The sequence below is a fragment of the Crinia signifera genome, chromosome 4 (genome assembly GCF_055691185.1).
Source record: "Crinia signifera chromosome 4, ASM5569118v1, whole genome shotgun sequence".
Classification (NCBI taxonomy): Eukaryota; Metazoa; Chordata; class Amphibia; order Anura; family Myobatrachidae; genus Crinia; species Crinia signifera.
In genome coordinates this window covers 299,005,801-299,022,917 of record NC_139220.1, presented here as the reverse complement: position 1 = coordinate 299,022,917, position 17,117 = coordinate 299,005,801, and the positions used below count along the sequence as shown (strand labels likewise).

The 17,117-nt window shown below is 46.4% G+C and overlaps 1 protein-coding gene across 5 annotated transcripts in view; it reads left to right on the top strand.

Moving 5' to 3' along the window:
- The window catches only part of KANK2 (KN motif and ankyrin repeat domains 2), a 71,736-nt gene extending 57,946 nt beyond the window's left edge, over positions 1-13,790 (top strand). For all 5 annotated transcript variants that reach the window (XM_083185165.1, XM_083185170.1, XM_083185168.1 and 2 more), the window contains 10 exons: positions 87-1,258; positions 1,880-1,987; positions 4,071-4,152; positions 4,266-4,478; positions 4,834-4,921; positions 5,558-5,777; positions 8,152-8,294; positions 9,335-9,535; positions 11,031-11,123; positions 12,582-13,790. In XM_083185165.1, coding sequence (XP_083041291.1) covers positions 87-1,258; positions 1,880-1,987; positions 4,071-4,152; positions 4,266-4,478; positions 4,834-4,921; positions 5,558-5,777; positions 8,152-8,294; positions 9,335-9,535; positions 11,031-11,123; positions 12,582-12,638 — 2,377 coding nt within the window. In that variant the 3' untranslated portion in view covers positions 12,639-13,790. The remainder of the gene's footprint in view (positions 1-86; positions 1,259-1,879; positions 1,988-4,070; positions 4,153-4,265; positions 4,479-4,833; positions 4,922-5,557; positions 5,778-8,151; positions 8,295-9,334; positions 9,536-11,030; positions 11,124-12,581) is intronic.
- The last annotated feature ends 3,327 nt before the right edge of the window (positions 13,791-17,117 follow it).

Below are 17,117 nucleotides of genomic sequence, written 5' to 3'. Positions count from 1 at the left end.
ACATCCAATTCATTTTAAGGTTGCGATGTCATAGTGAAAGAGAAATGCCGTCCAAAGGATTTCTGATTCCCTTTCTTTTATTGCAGCCGTCATTCATCATATTCCTACTGTGGAAGAAGTTTTTATCCAGCATATGAAGTCAGGAGTGGACCTCAAGCATTGAATAACAACATTAATCCCAGGGTGGAGAGAACATTGCTCGACGCTAGCAAGAAGCTAGAAGCTGGGCAGTCTCGTCCACTCAGTCTTGGATGCAGGTCCACCAGCTCCATCTCCACTCCATCTCTCTCTCGTCTGCCCTCCTCGTCTTCCTGCCAGCAACTGTCTTCTTTTACTCCACTAAGTTCTGGGATGTCTACTCCAGTGTCTCCCACCCCGGTCCATCTACAGCACGTACGGGAACAAATGGCTGTGGCGCTGAAGAGACTACGCCAGCTGGAAGAACAAGTCAAAATGATTCCCGTGCTCCAAGTGAAGATCTCAGTGCTCCAAGAGGAGAAACGTCAGCTCAGTGTCCAGCTTAAGAGCCAGAAGTACCTGGGTCACCCAGGGGGAAACACTAAGAGCAAGACCAGGGGAGAGCTTTACATTGAAATTCCAGAGGAAGAGTCCAAAGATGGGAAACTTGAGATTGTAATGAGAGAAGAGGGAAAAGGATGTGTCGGGATCAATAAAGAGCCCGAAGACCAGACGGAAAATTCCAAAAAGGAATCCTTGTCATCTGATGGGAGGCCTGCTAAAAAGTTCTGCAGTGTTGGAGTCTGGGTGAGAGAAGTGGACCTCCATCCTGTTCCGGTTAGACAGCCAGAGGTTGACAAGCAAAAGCTTCTGGTGCAAGCACTATCTGCTAAAGTTGCAGTATTGGAAAGGCAGCTTGGCCGAGCATTGACAGAGGTTCAGAATGCCAACCGGAAGCTGGAGGAAGCTGAGCGGTCAACAAGAAATGATGACACTTTGAGGAAAGAGAAGAATGAGGATGTGAGGGCTGATGCCGTTAAGGTTGCCAGGGTGGAGAGAGGAAGTGAAGTGGTCTCCAGCACTGAAGTTGGACCTGGGGTCCAGCCACAGAGAGCACGTAACTTAGAAGGCAGAGGAGTCGGGCTAGTTAAAACTAGAGAAGGAGATGAAGCCAAAGTCTACAAAAGCAGAGAGGTAATGGAGAAACCATTCCTCTCTTCAGCTGGCCCTGCCATTCATGTTCATGTGGTGAAGAAAATCAGCATCACTGGACAGATACCCAAAGATGGAGAGAAGAAGGGTGAGCGAGAGCCTGGTCATAATATTTTACATGAATAACATACAGAATAAGCCCAAAGTAGAAGAAGTCCCAGTTTTTAGCTTTTGATAGCTATCAATAACAAATCTGAGAAGGGGGCCATTTAGTAGACAGATTGGGAAATTGAATCATTACTAAACGTCTGTGGTCAGAACCATGTAAAAGTTGTATGAGATTTATAAAATAATTCTAGTTCCTGAGCCTAAGGCAATGCGGCTGTATCTGCGGGCAGCCGGGGAAGCCATGGTAATTGGAGTATTTATTCAGCTAATATGGGGGTTTATATGCTGGCAAGCGCAAAGTTGCACTGGCGACCTCCATCATTAGTCTGGGCACTTCGCCAGCATCAGGCTTCCCATCCATCCCCATATGCTGGACTCCGAATTGCACAGAGCTTTAAATACATGCTCACATCACTAATACAAGTCAGGGTGGTATCATGCCTTGTTCCCACCCCGAAACACCATATATTTCACAAAAAGGGGTAAAATTCTCCATCGGCATCCATGAACATAGATCTGTGTGGTCCAACATTTCGACAATTTTTGCGAAGACTTTCCGGGCATTAGGTGCCGTCACTGACTCTTTTTGTCTCCTCTACAGGATTTGATATTGAGAATAAAAGAGAGGATCAGTCCTCCAACCAAAATATTCAGAGAGCTGAAATCATTGTTGGTGATTCTATGGCCAGGAGAGAAGTAGATAGCACAGGTATAGTATTTATATACTGTAGAGTTACATTATATGTGGGCAGCACTGGGGCCATGGGCTAGATTCGCTAAGCGGCAGTTTTTGTAAGCCACTAAGGGGGAGATTCTCTAAGCGAAAAATGCGGTAAAAACCCCGTTATCGGGGTTTTTACCGCATTTTGGGATGCTGTAAGCATCCCCCGCCGGGTTACCGGGTTTTCCGGCGGGGGCATCGCCAGATTGCGGTAGAAGCCAATGGGCTTCTACCGCAACGCTACGCCGCCCCGCATCGCTCCCTCACCTGTGTCCGGGCAGCACAGATCTGTGCTGCCCGGACCTGTGACCTTCTCCCTGCACTGATCCTCTTCCGGGTGCATGGAGGAGGAGAGCCCGGCGCAGCAGCAGCAGCGCCGGGTGTGTGAGGGAGGGGGGAGCCGCCGGGACCTGCTGGGACCCGGCGACTCTCACCGCAAAGGACAGCTCTTAACGCAAGAGCTGTCCTTTGCCTTAATTATCGCATATGTTAGAACATATGCGATAATTATAAATGTGATGGGCGGCGAAGTGGGGCGGAGATTCTTAGAGAATCTCCCCCTAATTCTTGTTGAGTTTGAAATTTAAATTGGAACTTATATAAAAATAAATAAAAAAAAAACAGGGAGGCAGATGCACTAAGCTATGAAACGGGATTAAAATGGAGAGTGACAAACGACCAACCGATTGACCCCTAATTGTCATTATTCAAAGCCAGTCTGTAGCATGCCAGTTATGGGCTGTTTGGTTGCTATAGGCAACATCCCATCTTCAGTAGATCTCCAATATTAGTAAAGTTACTCCACAGTGTTGTATACCAGTGGTTCTCAACCTCGGTCCTCAAGGACCCCCAACAGTTCACGTTTTTCAGGTCTCCACACAGAATTGTAAGTGAAGTAATTAGCTCCACCTGTGGATCTTTTAAAATGTGTCAGTGAATAACGAGGACACCTGTGCACCTGCTGGGTGACCTGGAAAACATGAACTTTTGGGGGTACTTGAGGACCGCGGTTGATAACTACTGCTGTATACTTATTGAAATTTCCATTTTATGTAGCTATTAAAAAAGCAGCCACTAAGAAAATCTAGCCCTCAGGCCCTCTTGTTGTGGAGTTTGTATGTCCTCACTGTGTTTGCATGGGTTTCTTTTGGGAGCTTTGGTTTCCACCCACACTGCAAGAACATCCTGTGGGGGTTAAGTGGATTCTGAAAATATAAGATAATACTAGTGTTATTATATTATTGTTGTAATAAGGATGAGGTAAGACCAGTACTATTATATTATTGTAGTAGTAATGAGGGAATACCACTGGTATATTAATGTAGTGCTGAGGTAAGACTAGTGTTATTATATTATTGCAGTACTGATGAGGTAAGACTAGTATTATTACATTATTGCAGTACTGCTAAGGTAAGACTAGTGTTATTATATTATTGCAGTACTGCCAAGGTAAGACTAGTGTTATTATATTATTGCAGTACTGATGAGGTAAGACTAGTGTTATTACATTATTGCAGTACTGATGAGGTACAACTAGTATTATTATATTATTGCAGTACTGCCAAGGTAAGACTAGTGTTATTATATTATTGCAGTACTGATGAGGTAAGACTAGTATTATTACATTATTGCAGTACTGATGAGGTACAACTAGTATTATTATATTATTGCAGTACTGCTAAGGCAAGACTAGTATTATTACATTATTGCAGTACTGCTAAGGCAAGACTAGTGTTATTACATTATTGCAGTACTGATGAGGTAAGACTAGTATTATTATATTATTGCAGTACTTTAGAGGTAAGACTAGTATTATTATATTATTGCAGCACTGAAGAGGTAAGACTAATGTTATTACATAGTTTTAGCATTCCCAAATAGCAAAACTGTGGCAAGGCATGATGGGACTTGTAGTTTCACAACAGCCGGACATGCCTGTCTTGAGGCCACGGCTCACCATTTTGCATGCTCCCCGTGTCAGCCTCTCTCATGTCTTCTGTAATTATTCCTTTTACGTAGTCTAACAATATGGGTCCCCATTGTCATTGTGTTGTTTATTGGTGTTTTTCAGACTTGTTTGTGAAATCCACTAAACGAATTACACAGGACGAACAGGAAACAAAAGCGTCACAGTTTTCCGGAGTGAATGGAGAGTGAGTGACATTCTAGTAATACAGCAATCTATTTACTTATGACTCGTTATTATGCCAATTGATAATTCATTGTCTGACTTCACTAATATGGCTGCCATAACATTCTCATCTAGTATGGATTCTGCATCGTCTGAGGACTCCGGGACTATGGAAAATCCATCTGACAGTGAGAGCACAGAGAGTGAGTACCATGAGGCCAGTGAGGCCCTGAATCAGGCAGAATCCCAACTGCAGCTTGCGTCCAGCAGCCAGCCCAAAGACCTAGAGAGAACCAAGCCGACGGAGGCCCCGACTACCGGCTCACCACCTACTAGTCCAGCCCCCAGGTAATACTTCCTGCTGCCTAGCAACCGAACCCAAACTGAACTATCACATGTAGATCATAGAAATCATAAAGGGACAATGCAGTCTTTCACCTGCAGCTTTATAAAGCATAGTAGAGTACTTCCTGCAGATGTCACCCCTGGAAGCGGAGACACATCCCACTGCTCTTATGTAAATAATCAGACAACATCTTAAATAGAAAAGCATAACCTATCAGATTATATTCATTTTTAAATGACCACACCCCTACATGCTAATTCACTTGCAAAGAGCGTTTCTGTTAACTATGAGACTGCAAGGCACATGCAGCATGAGATATTGTTGTCCTGTACAGACACCCATGTTTTTGTAATACAGGGTGGAGCTCAGCAATATACTGATTTCCGGCTGCGTGGCTCTACAGAAGTCTCTGGATGACCCGGCTGCACTTACAGATACCGAGAAGGTAAGAAGAATATTTAATGCCAGGCTTAAGCAACCAATGGTTCGCCAGGTGCTGTAGAACAGCAAATTCAAACAAGCCAGATGCTTCCAAAAGAAAATAATCTATTGGCTGGCTGGTACTTTTAGTTCCATAAGCAAAAAGGAGGCTTTTCATTGTCAGTATATTCCGTTATTAATAGATATACTGTGCTAGAGACTGCATCTAACCAACAACTCAAGTGTATGCTAATATACCTTAATGGTCTATACATTGTAGGACAGCAGTGGTTCTCAAACTCGGTCCTTAGAGCCCCACACAGTTCACGTTTTCCAGGTCACCAAACAGGTGCACTCATTACTCACTGACACATGGTTGAGCTAATTATTTCACTTGATTCTGTGAGGAAACCAGCAAAACATGCACTTTGTGGGGTCCCGAGGACCGACTTTGAGATCCTGTGTTCTAGAGGAAAAGAGGGCCGCTTAAAAGCAACAAGTGATGTCAAAATGACTGAGATGGTGCCGACACCCTCAAAACAGTTTATTGCTTGTCACGATTATAAAACTTGCATGTTTTGGAGCCACCAGGGAATATTATGAGGTAAAGTGTTTTATGTTCTGTGTGTGTATGATGTAACTGTGGTGGATTTGTGTCCAGGTAGCAGCGCATGCCGCCGTTCTGCAGGAGTGGATGAAAATTCTGCGGCAGAAGGAGGTGGACCCAGCCATCATCCGCCACCATTTAAATGTCTTCCGTGCGATGTCTCCGCGGCTACTGGAAGCCATTGTGAACTTGGCTGACGCAAAAGGGAACACGGCAGTGCACTATGCTGTGTCCCAGTCCAACTTCACTGTGGTCAGGCAGCTACTAGATACTGGTAAGTATACATGACCAATGTGGCAGAACCCTCAACTTCGACAGGGGGGGGGGGGGGTGTTTACCAAAGTGTCGCCAAGTATTCATTTTAAAGGTGTAATACAAGTAAACTTTAACCCTTTGAGTGCCAAGTGAAGTTGTCGAAATGGGTGTGAAAAAATAGTACTAGTGCCAAGTAAACATTTTTATCCATCATACCTTACCTTATATAGGAAATATATATTTTTTAGCACAACATTATTTATCAGAATCAGAATCAACTTTATTGGCCATGTATGCTTGCGCACACTAGGATTTTTTTGTGGATTACAGTGCAGCATCAAGCATGGATGAAGGAGGGGGGAGGACATTGCATACATTACATTAAGACATTTCATGCGGGGAACACATACCCGTCCAGCTGCACAGCACCTAGGTAGCCATCAGCGGCGCCACTGGTCGCTGCAGCAGCCAGGTAGGTGACAATATAAGCAGGGACAATACAGTTTATCACACAGGGAACACATACCCACTAGGCTGCACAGAGCCTAGGCAGCCATACATGGTGCCACTGGTCGCTGCAACAGCCAAGTAGGTGACAATATAAGCCGGGACAGTATAGTTATCACAAAGAGAACACATTTCCGCCGAGCTGCACAGCACCTAGGCAGCCATCAGCGGCGCCACTGGTTGTTGCAGCAGCCAGGTAGGTAACAGTAGAGAAAAGACAGCACAGTTATAGCAGAGACAGTACAGTTATCACACAGGATGCACAGGGTTACATAGGCTGAGTGCACAGTTCCTTGACAGCCATTTGAGGCGCCATCTTGAAGGCCTCAACAGGCCATCTTCCTGCAGGAGAACCAGCGTGGGGAGCCAGCATGGGCGGTGGTGGGGGGGGGGGGGGGGCGGGGGGAGTCAGTGAGGCCTGGGGATGGAGTTGGGCCCTGAGTTCCACGCCACTGCCTCTGATAGTCTAATCATACCTCCTCCCTTGCGCGGGCACCGCCACTGTGTATCGTCCAGAGCATTGGGTGGGTGCTGCCGCCAGGTGCCCATGGGGGGGTTGCCACTTCTGGAGGACATGCCGGGGGCCGAGCTGTGCACCTGCGGCCACGTCCTCTGCCGCGTCCTGAGCCTCTCAGGAAGGGGGGGCTTTCCGCCTCTGACCTCTGGGCAGGCTGCAGCAGTGTGTCCTCCAGCAGAATCTTGCTGCTGGTGGCCGCTGCCGTTGTTTGGCCGCCTGTCGCCCAGGGGTGGGGGGGCAGCCGAGCCGGAGGCACCTGTTAACCTCCTCCGTGCAGGCCGCACCACTGCACCATTCTGTGCCATTGAGGGGGAGGGCGGCAGCTGGGAATTGACACTGGCGGCCGCAGCTGTTGTTCTGCTGCCTGTTTCCCGGCCGAGGGGTTGCCACGCTGGGGGCATCCACTTCCCTCCTCCGTCCTCCACTCCGACCTCCTCTGGCCACATTCTCCGGACGCACAGAGCGCCCCTTCTTCCCTTCTCTAGGGGCCGGGGATGGGAGCTCCGGGGGATGGGAGCTCCACGTGCATGTGACCATCCCTGGCCCCCACCAGAAGTATCCATCAGTATATGAATTTATATAACGCTGGCAGATATCTTGCACATCTCTCACAGATGTTGGCAAAGGGTTAAGTACTATGCTGTAGTGAGGTCATATGGATACCATGAACATGTCACACAACACTAGGCCTGATTAGGATCCTTGAGGCCCTAGCCCAGATACCGGATGGGCTTCAGTAACTAATACTAAATATACAAATAGTAGTCCGGGCTCCTCAGTGTCCACTCAGTCTCAGTCCTAACCAGGATCCTAGGTTAAGCTGGAATTATCCATAAGGCAACATAGGGGCCATTCAGACCTGCTCGGTGAGCAGCAAATTCGGAACTGTTTTTGATGGTGGGGGTCTGCGCATGCGCGAATATGCACACATGCAATCACAAACACGAGTTTCACAATCACCGGGGTGTTCGCTCCATAGTAAGCGGCAAGGGGGCGGCAGGGGGACTCACAGCATCTTATGCATGAGGGCATGAGGTGAAATGCGTCAGTCCCCACCCACCTCATTAAACGGTGAATTGTGTCATCAGTACCTCGACACTCCGATGGGAGGAGCTTTATAACTTTAGCTCCACCCACTTAATGAAGGTCATCCCGTCATCTGGTCCCCGACGTCTGAATAATTTCCATATTGTCTATGAATCCCCAGAATTTTGATGCATCTAAATAATAATATTTATCTTTTTGATTTATCTTGCCATTGTTTTGTTTTTCTTGAATGATCATCGTTGTGTGAGTTTCGCACTATCATCCTGGGTTCCTGCTCTATCTGTGCCTCTATCTCTCACCTGTGCCTCTATCTCTCTGCCAGGCCTGTGTGATGTAAACAGACAGAATAAGGCCGGCTTCACTCCCCTCATGCTCACAGCTTTGGCAGCTTTCCGCTCCAGCGAGGACATAGAGACAGTTACACAGATGCTGCGCCTGGGAGACGTCAACTGCAGAGCCAGCCAGGTGCGTACTTACCCACTGACCCACCCTGCCTGCGGCAGATCGGTCCCTGGTACAGCAGACCTCTGTCTTATGTCCATTATCAATCGCGAAAAAGCCTTTGCACGTGTTTTTGATGGTGATAACTGGTTACAGACGTCAGAAGCCGGCTACAAACAGTGGTGCTCCACACTGGCAGTAAGGGTCAATAAGTAAACAATTTTTACAATGTTTACTTTTTTTTTTTTTACATTTTTGATGCTTCATAGATTTTTCATCTTGTTAGTCTTTCAAACTCTTATGTATTTTTTGACAAATGGGACCTAAGCCTCTCTTGGCCAGTGAGGCAGTGCTCACCTATACTGGGGGTAGTTTTATGGATTAAAAAACATTCTTATTTGCAGTTGTCCTGCCAATGATTCCCAACACTTAAGGTGCCCATACACTAGTAAGATTTATCTGCAGGTCTGGCTGGTTGGAGCAGAAACATGGTTATGGATGAGTGACAGTTTGTTAGTTTTCCAGCATTTCCAAGCAAATGGTCAACTGTCATTTGCGCTCATCCATAACCATGTTTTTGTTCCAACCAGCCAGATCTGAAGATAAATCTGTGTGAGTATGGCCACCTTTATTCATCTAGTATTGGTGCCAGAAAAGAGTGCTCCAGTGCTGTTTACAGCTGTGTTACTGTGAAGCCAGCCAGCCACCTTTACCAAGATGGCCGCCACAACCTCACTGCGCATGTAGGACCCCGCACCTCCGCTGCATCTTATATGTGCTTGACTGTAATGCAGCACATGTTCATTTAGGGAGGTCTTACTCTTGCCCATGGTGTTATGGGTTTTAGCGCCATGGGCAAGATGAATAACAGCGCCCATAACCAAACTCCTTCTCCTCCTAGCACAAACACACCCTGATTGAGCAACATCATTTCTTTTCATTTTATTTTTTAAACTTTATTAAAGTAATTTTACCCCTTAAAATGATGAAATGTGACTGTTATATAAGTCTCCCGTTTTTTGTCTAATGAATGATAACCAGTGCCCCTCTCTCTCTAATCTCAGGCAGGGCAAACAGCATTGATGCTGGCGGTCAGCCACGGGCGTCTGGATGTGGTGCGCGCTTTGCTGCAGTGTGGGGCGGATGTCAATGTGCAGGATCACGACGGCTCCACAGCGCTTATGTGTGCCTGTGAGCATGGCCATGTGGATATAGTCAGCATGCTTCTGGCAGTACCTACCTGCAATGTGGCGCTTACCGATAATGTAAGTCATAGTCCATCCCTTGTCTACAGGGTATGCTCTGTATAGTGTAATAGAGAGGAGGTGTATAATACACAGATATTACCGTGATCTCCCCCCAGAGGTGTCTGCGCTGTGTATAGTGTAATAGAGAGGAGGTGTACAATACACAGATATTACCTGGGATCTCCCCCAGAGGTGTCTGCGCTGTGTATAGTGTAATAGAGAGGAGCTGTATAATACACAGATATTACCTGGGATCTCCCCCTCAGAGGTGTCTGCGCTGTGTATAGTGTAATAGGGAGGAGCTGTATAATACACAGATATTACCTGGGATCTCCCCCAGAGGTGTCTGCGCTGTGTATAGTGTAATAGAGAGGAGCTGTATAATACACAGATATTACCGGGATCTCCCCCAGAGGTGTCTGCGCTGTGTATAGTGTAATATAGAGGAGGTGTATAATACACAGATATTACCTGGGATCTCCCCCCCCCAGAGGTGTCTGCGCTGTGTATAGTGTAATAGAAAGGAGCTGTGTAATACACAGATATTACCGGGATCTCCCCCCAGAGGTGTCTGCGCTGTGTATAGTGTAATTGAGAGGAGGTGTATAATACACAGGTATTACCGGGATCTCCCCCTCCCCAGAGGTGTCTGCGCTGTGTATAGTGTAATAGAGAGGAGCTGTATAATACACAGATATTACCGGGATCTCCCCCAGAGGTGTCTGCGCTCCGTATAGTGTAATAGAGAGGAGCTGTATAATACACAGATATTACCGGGATCTCCCCTCAGAGGTGTCTGCGCTGTGTATAGTGTAATAGAGAGGAGCTGTATAATACACAGATATTACCGGGATCTCCCCTCAGAGGTGTCTGCGCTGTGTATAGTGTAATAGAGAGGAGCTGTATAATACACAGATATTACCGGGATCTCCCCCCAGAGGTGTCTGCGCTGTGTATAGTGTAATAGAGAGGAGGTGTATAATACACAGATATTACCGGGATCTCCCCCCAGAGGTGTCTGCGCTGTGTATAGTGTAATAGAGAGGAGGTGTATAATACACAGATATTACCGGGATCTCCCCCAGAGGTGTCTGCGCTGTGTATAGTGTAATAGAGAGGAGGTGTATAATACACAGATATTACCGGGATCTCCCCCCAGAGGTGTCTGTGCTGTGTATAGTGTAATAGAGAGGAGGTGTATAATACACAGATATTACCGGGATCTCCCCCCAGAGGTGTCTGCTCTGTGTATGGTGTAATAGAGAGGAGCTGTATAATACACAGATATTACCGGGATCTCCCCCAGAGGTGTCTGTGCTGTGTATAGTGTAATAGAGAGGAGCTGTATAATACACAGATATTACCGGGATCTCCCCCAGAGGTGTCTGCGCTGTGTATAGTGTAATAGGGAGGAGCTGTATAATGTATATGATTGCTATCACTGCTGTGTATGATGTAATGAGATATGTGGACTGTGTATGTTAGGTCTGATCCTTATGTCTCTCTGCATCAGGATGGCAGCACGGCTCTCTCTATTGCGCTGGAAGCTGGGCAGAATGACATAGCGATGCTGCTATATAATCATAACTCCAAGACCTGCAGCCCAGTAAGTGTTTCTAAATATTATCAAATAGTGAAGCTATTTTCTAACCACAAGATGTTTACTTATGTGTTTGAGCACATTCTAAGTATTCTTTGATAACAAACCTCACAAAGTGACACAGACAGGAGGGAGCTATGTGACGTGGGGTCTGTCCCTCCCACCACAGGGTGACACAGACAGGAGGGAGCTTTGTGACATGGGGTCTGTCCCTCCCACCACAGGGTGACACAGGCAGGAGGGAGCTATGTGACATGGGGTCCATCCCTCCCACCACAGGGTGACACAGGCAGGAGGGAGCTATGTTACATGGGGCCTTTCCCTCCCACCACAGGGTGACACAGACAGGAGGGAGCTATGTTACATGGGGCCTGTCCCTCCCACCACAGGGTGACACAGGCAAGAGGGGGCTATGTGACATGGGGTCCGTCCCTCCCACCACAGGGTGACACAGGCAGGAGGGAGCTATGTTACATGGGGCCTGTCCCTCCCACGACAGGGTGACACAGGCAGGAGGGAGCTATGTGACATGGGGTCTGTCCCTCCCACCACAGGGTGACACAGACAGGAGGGAGCTATGTGACACGGGGTCTGTCCCTCCCACCACAGGGTGACACAGGCAGGAGGGAGCTATGTTACATGGGGCCTTTCCCTCCCACCACAGGGTGATACAGGCAGAAGGGAGCTATGTTACATGGGGCCTGTCCCTCCCACCACAGGGTGACACAGGCAGGAGGGAGCTATGTGACGTGGGGTCTGACCCTCCCACCACAGGGTGACACAGACAGGAGGGAGCTATGTGACATGGGGTCTGTCCCTCCCACCACAGGGTAACACAGACAGGAGGGAGCTATGTGACGTGGGGTCTGACCCTCCCACCACAGGGTGACACAGACAGGAGGGAGCTATGTGACATGGGGTCTGTCCCTCCCACCACAGGGTAACACAGACAGGAGGGAGCTATGTGACGTGGGGTCTGACCCTCCCACCACAGGGTGACACAGACAGGAGGGAGCTATGTGACATGGGGTCTGTCCCTCCCACCACAGGGTGACACAGGCAGGAGGGAGCTATGTGACATGGGGTCTGTCCCTCCCAGTACAGGGTGACACAGACAGGAGGCACATGTGTGACATGGTGATAAAACAGTATGTCAGTATATCATCCTTGATAATATGGTAACAACAGGTAGCAAAGTACATATGTGAAATTATGGGTGAGATGTAATAAGCTTGAAAAGTGATAAAATGGAGAGTGCTAAACCACCAGCCAATTGGCTCCCATCTGTCATTTTTCAAACACAGCCTGTGACATGGAAGTAAGGAGCTGATTGGCTGATGGTTTATCACTTTCCAAGCTTAGTACATCTGGCCCTCTGTCTTTATTGGATATTGCTTATAAGGAGTTGCAGGCCCTTTGCAACAATCTGCTTTCTGAATGTTCGTTTCTTCACTTTCTTCCCAGGGAGATGAGAAAAATCTGAACACTCAGACTATAACCCCAGGTAATGAATCCCAGTAAATGGAGGACTGTGGGATACCAGCTTCCACACCCTTTGCTGCCTGCTACGCCCCGCCTGAACAGAGGTTGAAGGGTGCCATTACCTCTGCATGCCGTCCAGAGCCTCAAGGCCTCCCCTGAATCACTGCACTGCAATAACCACTATGCACCCAGCTTCAGCACCATGGAGAGAGGGAGAGGGTGGTCAGGTGGGGTGTGAATGGGGTGGAGAGTACAGATCTGCAGACTATTGCTATGACGTTTTATAAGATATGATTGATAGAGAGAAGGCAGAACAGGGGTATTAGATAGAGGGACATAATGGTGGATTATGGTTGGACACGAGAATGTGCTTCTGATCATTTAGATTCAGGATAAATCAGGAAAGGCATGTCGCAGTAATGAGCATATATGTGAACGAGTGATACAATGATGGCAGAGGCCAGGTGAGAGCTTATTACTAACATTGTGCTAAACCAGTAATCCCCATCTCCAGCTCTCAGCTACCCCTGGCAGTGCATGTTTTACAGATTTCCTCAGTATCCCAGTAATTAGCAGTACCTGTGTATCAGGCAGTAATGACTGCACATGTGCGCTCACTGGGAGATCTGGAAAAACATGCAGATTAGTCCCTGAGGGTTTGAGTTGGGAAACATGGCACTAAACCATTAACATCTAAACAACAACGAGCTTTTACCGGACTGATCCAAAGTGGACAATGAGAACAACCGTTTGATTGGCTGTTATGGTTTTAGTACAGATAATCATGTGATACAAATAAATGCTTATTATTCAGAAAGCTCCGGGGGGTGGTATAGAATACAGTGATTCCAATGAAAGGTACTTCAGAAAGTTGAGCAGTAAGATATGTATGTGCAGCCTGGCAGCAGGAATATTGTTACGGTGGATCTGATAGGTGGAGGTACCGGATAGACCCTCTCTCCCATTGGTCCTTTCTCAGTCGCTTCCATACACCAGCCAGTTAAGCTCATTCCATAGGATTCAGCAATAATATTTGTGATTATTGGTTGTAATAGAGGCACTGCAATATACAAATATATATATATTTTTGTTATCCATACTTATATGTCAGATTGTTTCTTTGAATACTTGTATTTTAGGAAGTGTATCACTATAAATATATGTATATAAATAAATAGATATAAACCTTCATTGTGTCTTCACTATGTAATGCATGTTAATCACACTTCTCTGAACCATCCAGTAGGGTTAGTTTGTTTATGTAGACCTTCCATAGGTACTATCGTGTCATGCTCTGAGGCTAAGCAGAGTTAGTTAAGTATTATTAAAGCATATACAGTATATGAATTCCTAGCTGTCCTACACAAATCGCTATCTCCTTTTCAAACTCTCTCTGGTGGGAAAATAGGTATGGCTGCTTAGAGCTCTCAACATGCTGTATGTAGACAGAGGGGGGTGAATAAGTGGATCTACACAGTACATAGAGCTCAGAGTGTCATTCCAAAGACACTCTGCTCATTACATCATGTGCCTTTTGACAGTGTTTGCCATGGTAGTCCATAACACTGAAAAATAATAAATCATTAATAGGGGATGTAAAACCTGATTCAGGTTGGTTCATATATGCTAAGCAGCTCGCATATGTGATCTGTAGCAATTCAAATGCAGGTGAAGGTGGATACCGCCCCTTTCCTGCATTTGTGATAGCTAAAATTGTGATGTGATCGCAGTTCTAGATGAACATCGCAATCATTGAGTATGTGTGACACGCTCTGTGAGTGATGCTTCCCCCCTGTGTAGTGCCATTCCCCCTGGAGCCAGCCGCTGGGAAATTTACAGTAACATCTCCCAGAAGCCCCTGCCCTCCCAACCACCCAGTTGTCTACAAGCAGCCCCAAACTCCCAGCCCCCTCCACAGTGGGAAAATGGAGTGGAGACCAAAGGTAGCTGAAGAGACCCCTGGGAGTAGGCATACTTGTGTGTGTAATCCATCATTTGGCGCGAGGTCCGCAAGCTTTTTTACATTGCAAAATCTTGAACTCTATGTCTGTGAGTGATATTACAAGACGTTAGAGAAGTGTTTTTTTATACTTTCTGGATAATAAGGATAGAAGATTTCATACCTGTATATAGAGTCACCTGCTAGTGGTAACCTTGAAACAAAGTCCACGTGATTATTTTAAAGACAGACAGTGGCGGATTCAGGGGGGGGGCACCTGGGCACGTGCCCCCCCTGTCATTTTGTAGCTGAGGAACAGGGCTTTCCAACGAGCCCAGCCCCGTGTCTCTAGCCCCCTGGGAACCGGAGATATCGCCTGGCAAACCTGTAACGTTTTTTCCACATAGGATAATATGGGACCCATCAATTCCGACCCCCACCCGGTTCCGACGGCTGCCAGTTCCCGCCATGGCATCACAGAAGCTTGTGGTTGATTTCTTTCAATTCCAAATCGCTGGGTCTTCAATATCATACCAGGCTGGTCCAAATCGGTCAATCGGTTTTAGAGATATTGCGTGTAAACCGATTTTTTTATTTTTGAAATGTAATTTCATGGCTGTTCATGTTCTTTGAGTGCAGATTACTCTGGAACCAAACGTTCCAGTTTCACTGGACCAAAATCATTCAAAGCCCACTCAAAAGTTCTTCAATATAATACTTGTCTCATGTAAATGGGTCAGTTGGTTCCGAAGATAAAGGCGGTTAAATGAGATAACTGGTTAAAGGGGGGAGGGGTGGTTTTCTCTCCCCCTCACACCAGAAAATGCAGGGACTAGGCTGGTGTAAAAGGGGCCAACCTGGGAATGCATTTTCTGGTGTGAAAGGGGTATTATTTCAAATAACCGGGACCTGCAGTGCTCTGAATACAGCCAGGCTCTGCCACTGTCAGTGGCTATCACTTCTGCTGTCCCCCATTTACCACGAGAATGTATTCCCCCTTGGCAATGAGCATGTAATCCCACATGGCAACTAGCATGGAACCTCTGGCAATGAGCATGGAACCCTTGGCAATAAGCATGTAGAGAAGCAGCACTTATGTAGCATAATTTTTAATAGGCATGGTGTTTGGCATAACACATAATGGACATAATGGCGTGTAACTTAACGTGTAATGGACATTATGGTGTAAATGTTTAATTCGAGCCTTTGGTGGACAATGTCCCTGTTTATGAAGTGTATTATGGATTTTGGCTTAATCTGTGTGGCATTATGTGAATTCTGGCTCAATCCATGTGGCATTATGTGAATTTTGTCTCAATCCGTGTGGCATTATGTGAGTTTTGGCTCAATCCATGTGGCATTATGTGAATTTTGGCTCAATCCATGTGGCATTATGTGAATTTTGGCTCAATCCGTATGGCATTTTATGCATTTGGCTCAATCCGTGTGGCATTATGTGAATTTTGACACAATCCATTTGGCATTATGTGAATTTTGGCTCAATCCGTGTGTGTTATTATGTACATTTTGGCTCAATCCATGTGGCATTATTTGAATTTTGGCTCATTCCATTTGGCATCATTTGTAAGGGGCAAGTATAATGGGTTCTAGTATTTTGTTGCATAATGTGTAGAAGTTGTATATGGTGTTGACACGCCCCCTGTTGAGTGGCCACACACCCTTTTCCGGAGCGCGCCTTCGGCGCGCGCACAACTGCATCCTTCACTTTTGTCGCCATGGTGGGCCTGCGTACTTTAAATGCCAGGGCCTATTTTTAATTCCATTCCCACCCTCTCCTGCCGCTCTCTTAGCATGTACACTGGCACCATTAACACCGCCCCTCCCCCACTCAAACCCTTTTTTATCATGGTGCCCCCCCTGTCATTTTATCCTGGATCCGCCCCTGAAGACAGATATGTTTATTACTAGTTGTTACTATTGGACAAATAGCAAGTCACTCAGGTTAGAGTTACTACCTATTATGGTAATCTTGCAGTTCCTCATAAAGGTCAGAAGATGGCAGATTATCCTCATACAGAAGGTGAGAGTGTATATAAAGCCTACACCTAATATTCTATACCAGTGTTTTCCAACCACTGCTGTGGCACACTAGTGTGCCTTGAGCTGTTCCCAAGTGTGCCCCCAGATCTACAGATGCCCAAACCAGTTTACAGCCACCACCAGTTCAACTTTTGTGTACTGGTCTCTTCTTTTCATGTAAAGGGCCAATGTATTTTATTTTTGTTACCTGTGGGGACCAGTGTGATTGTTTTTTTAATATGGGGGCCAATAGTTTTTTTTTTTTTTTTTCCCCTGTGGGGGCCAATGTTTTTTTCCCTGTGGAGATCTCATGGTGTGCCTTGGCAATTTTAAAATCTTATTTAGTAAATCTTATTTACTGTTAATGATGACACTGCACTGTATAGTGATAATGGGCAACTATACACTGATAGTTCTCGCACTGCACAGTATAATTATACCTACCTTCTAACTATAGATGTTTGGAAGTTGGGCCCTGCCACACTGGAGGTGCAGCTGCGGCAAGAAAAGGAGCGGGGCCTTAGATGGAGGATCCTCAA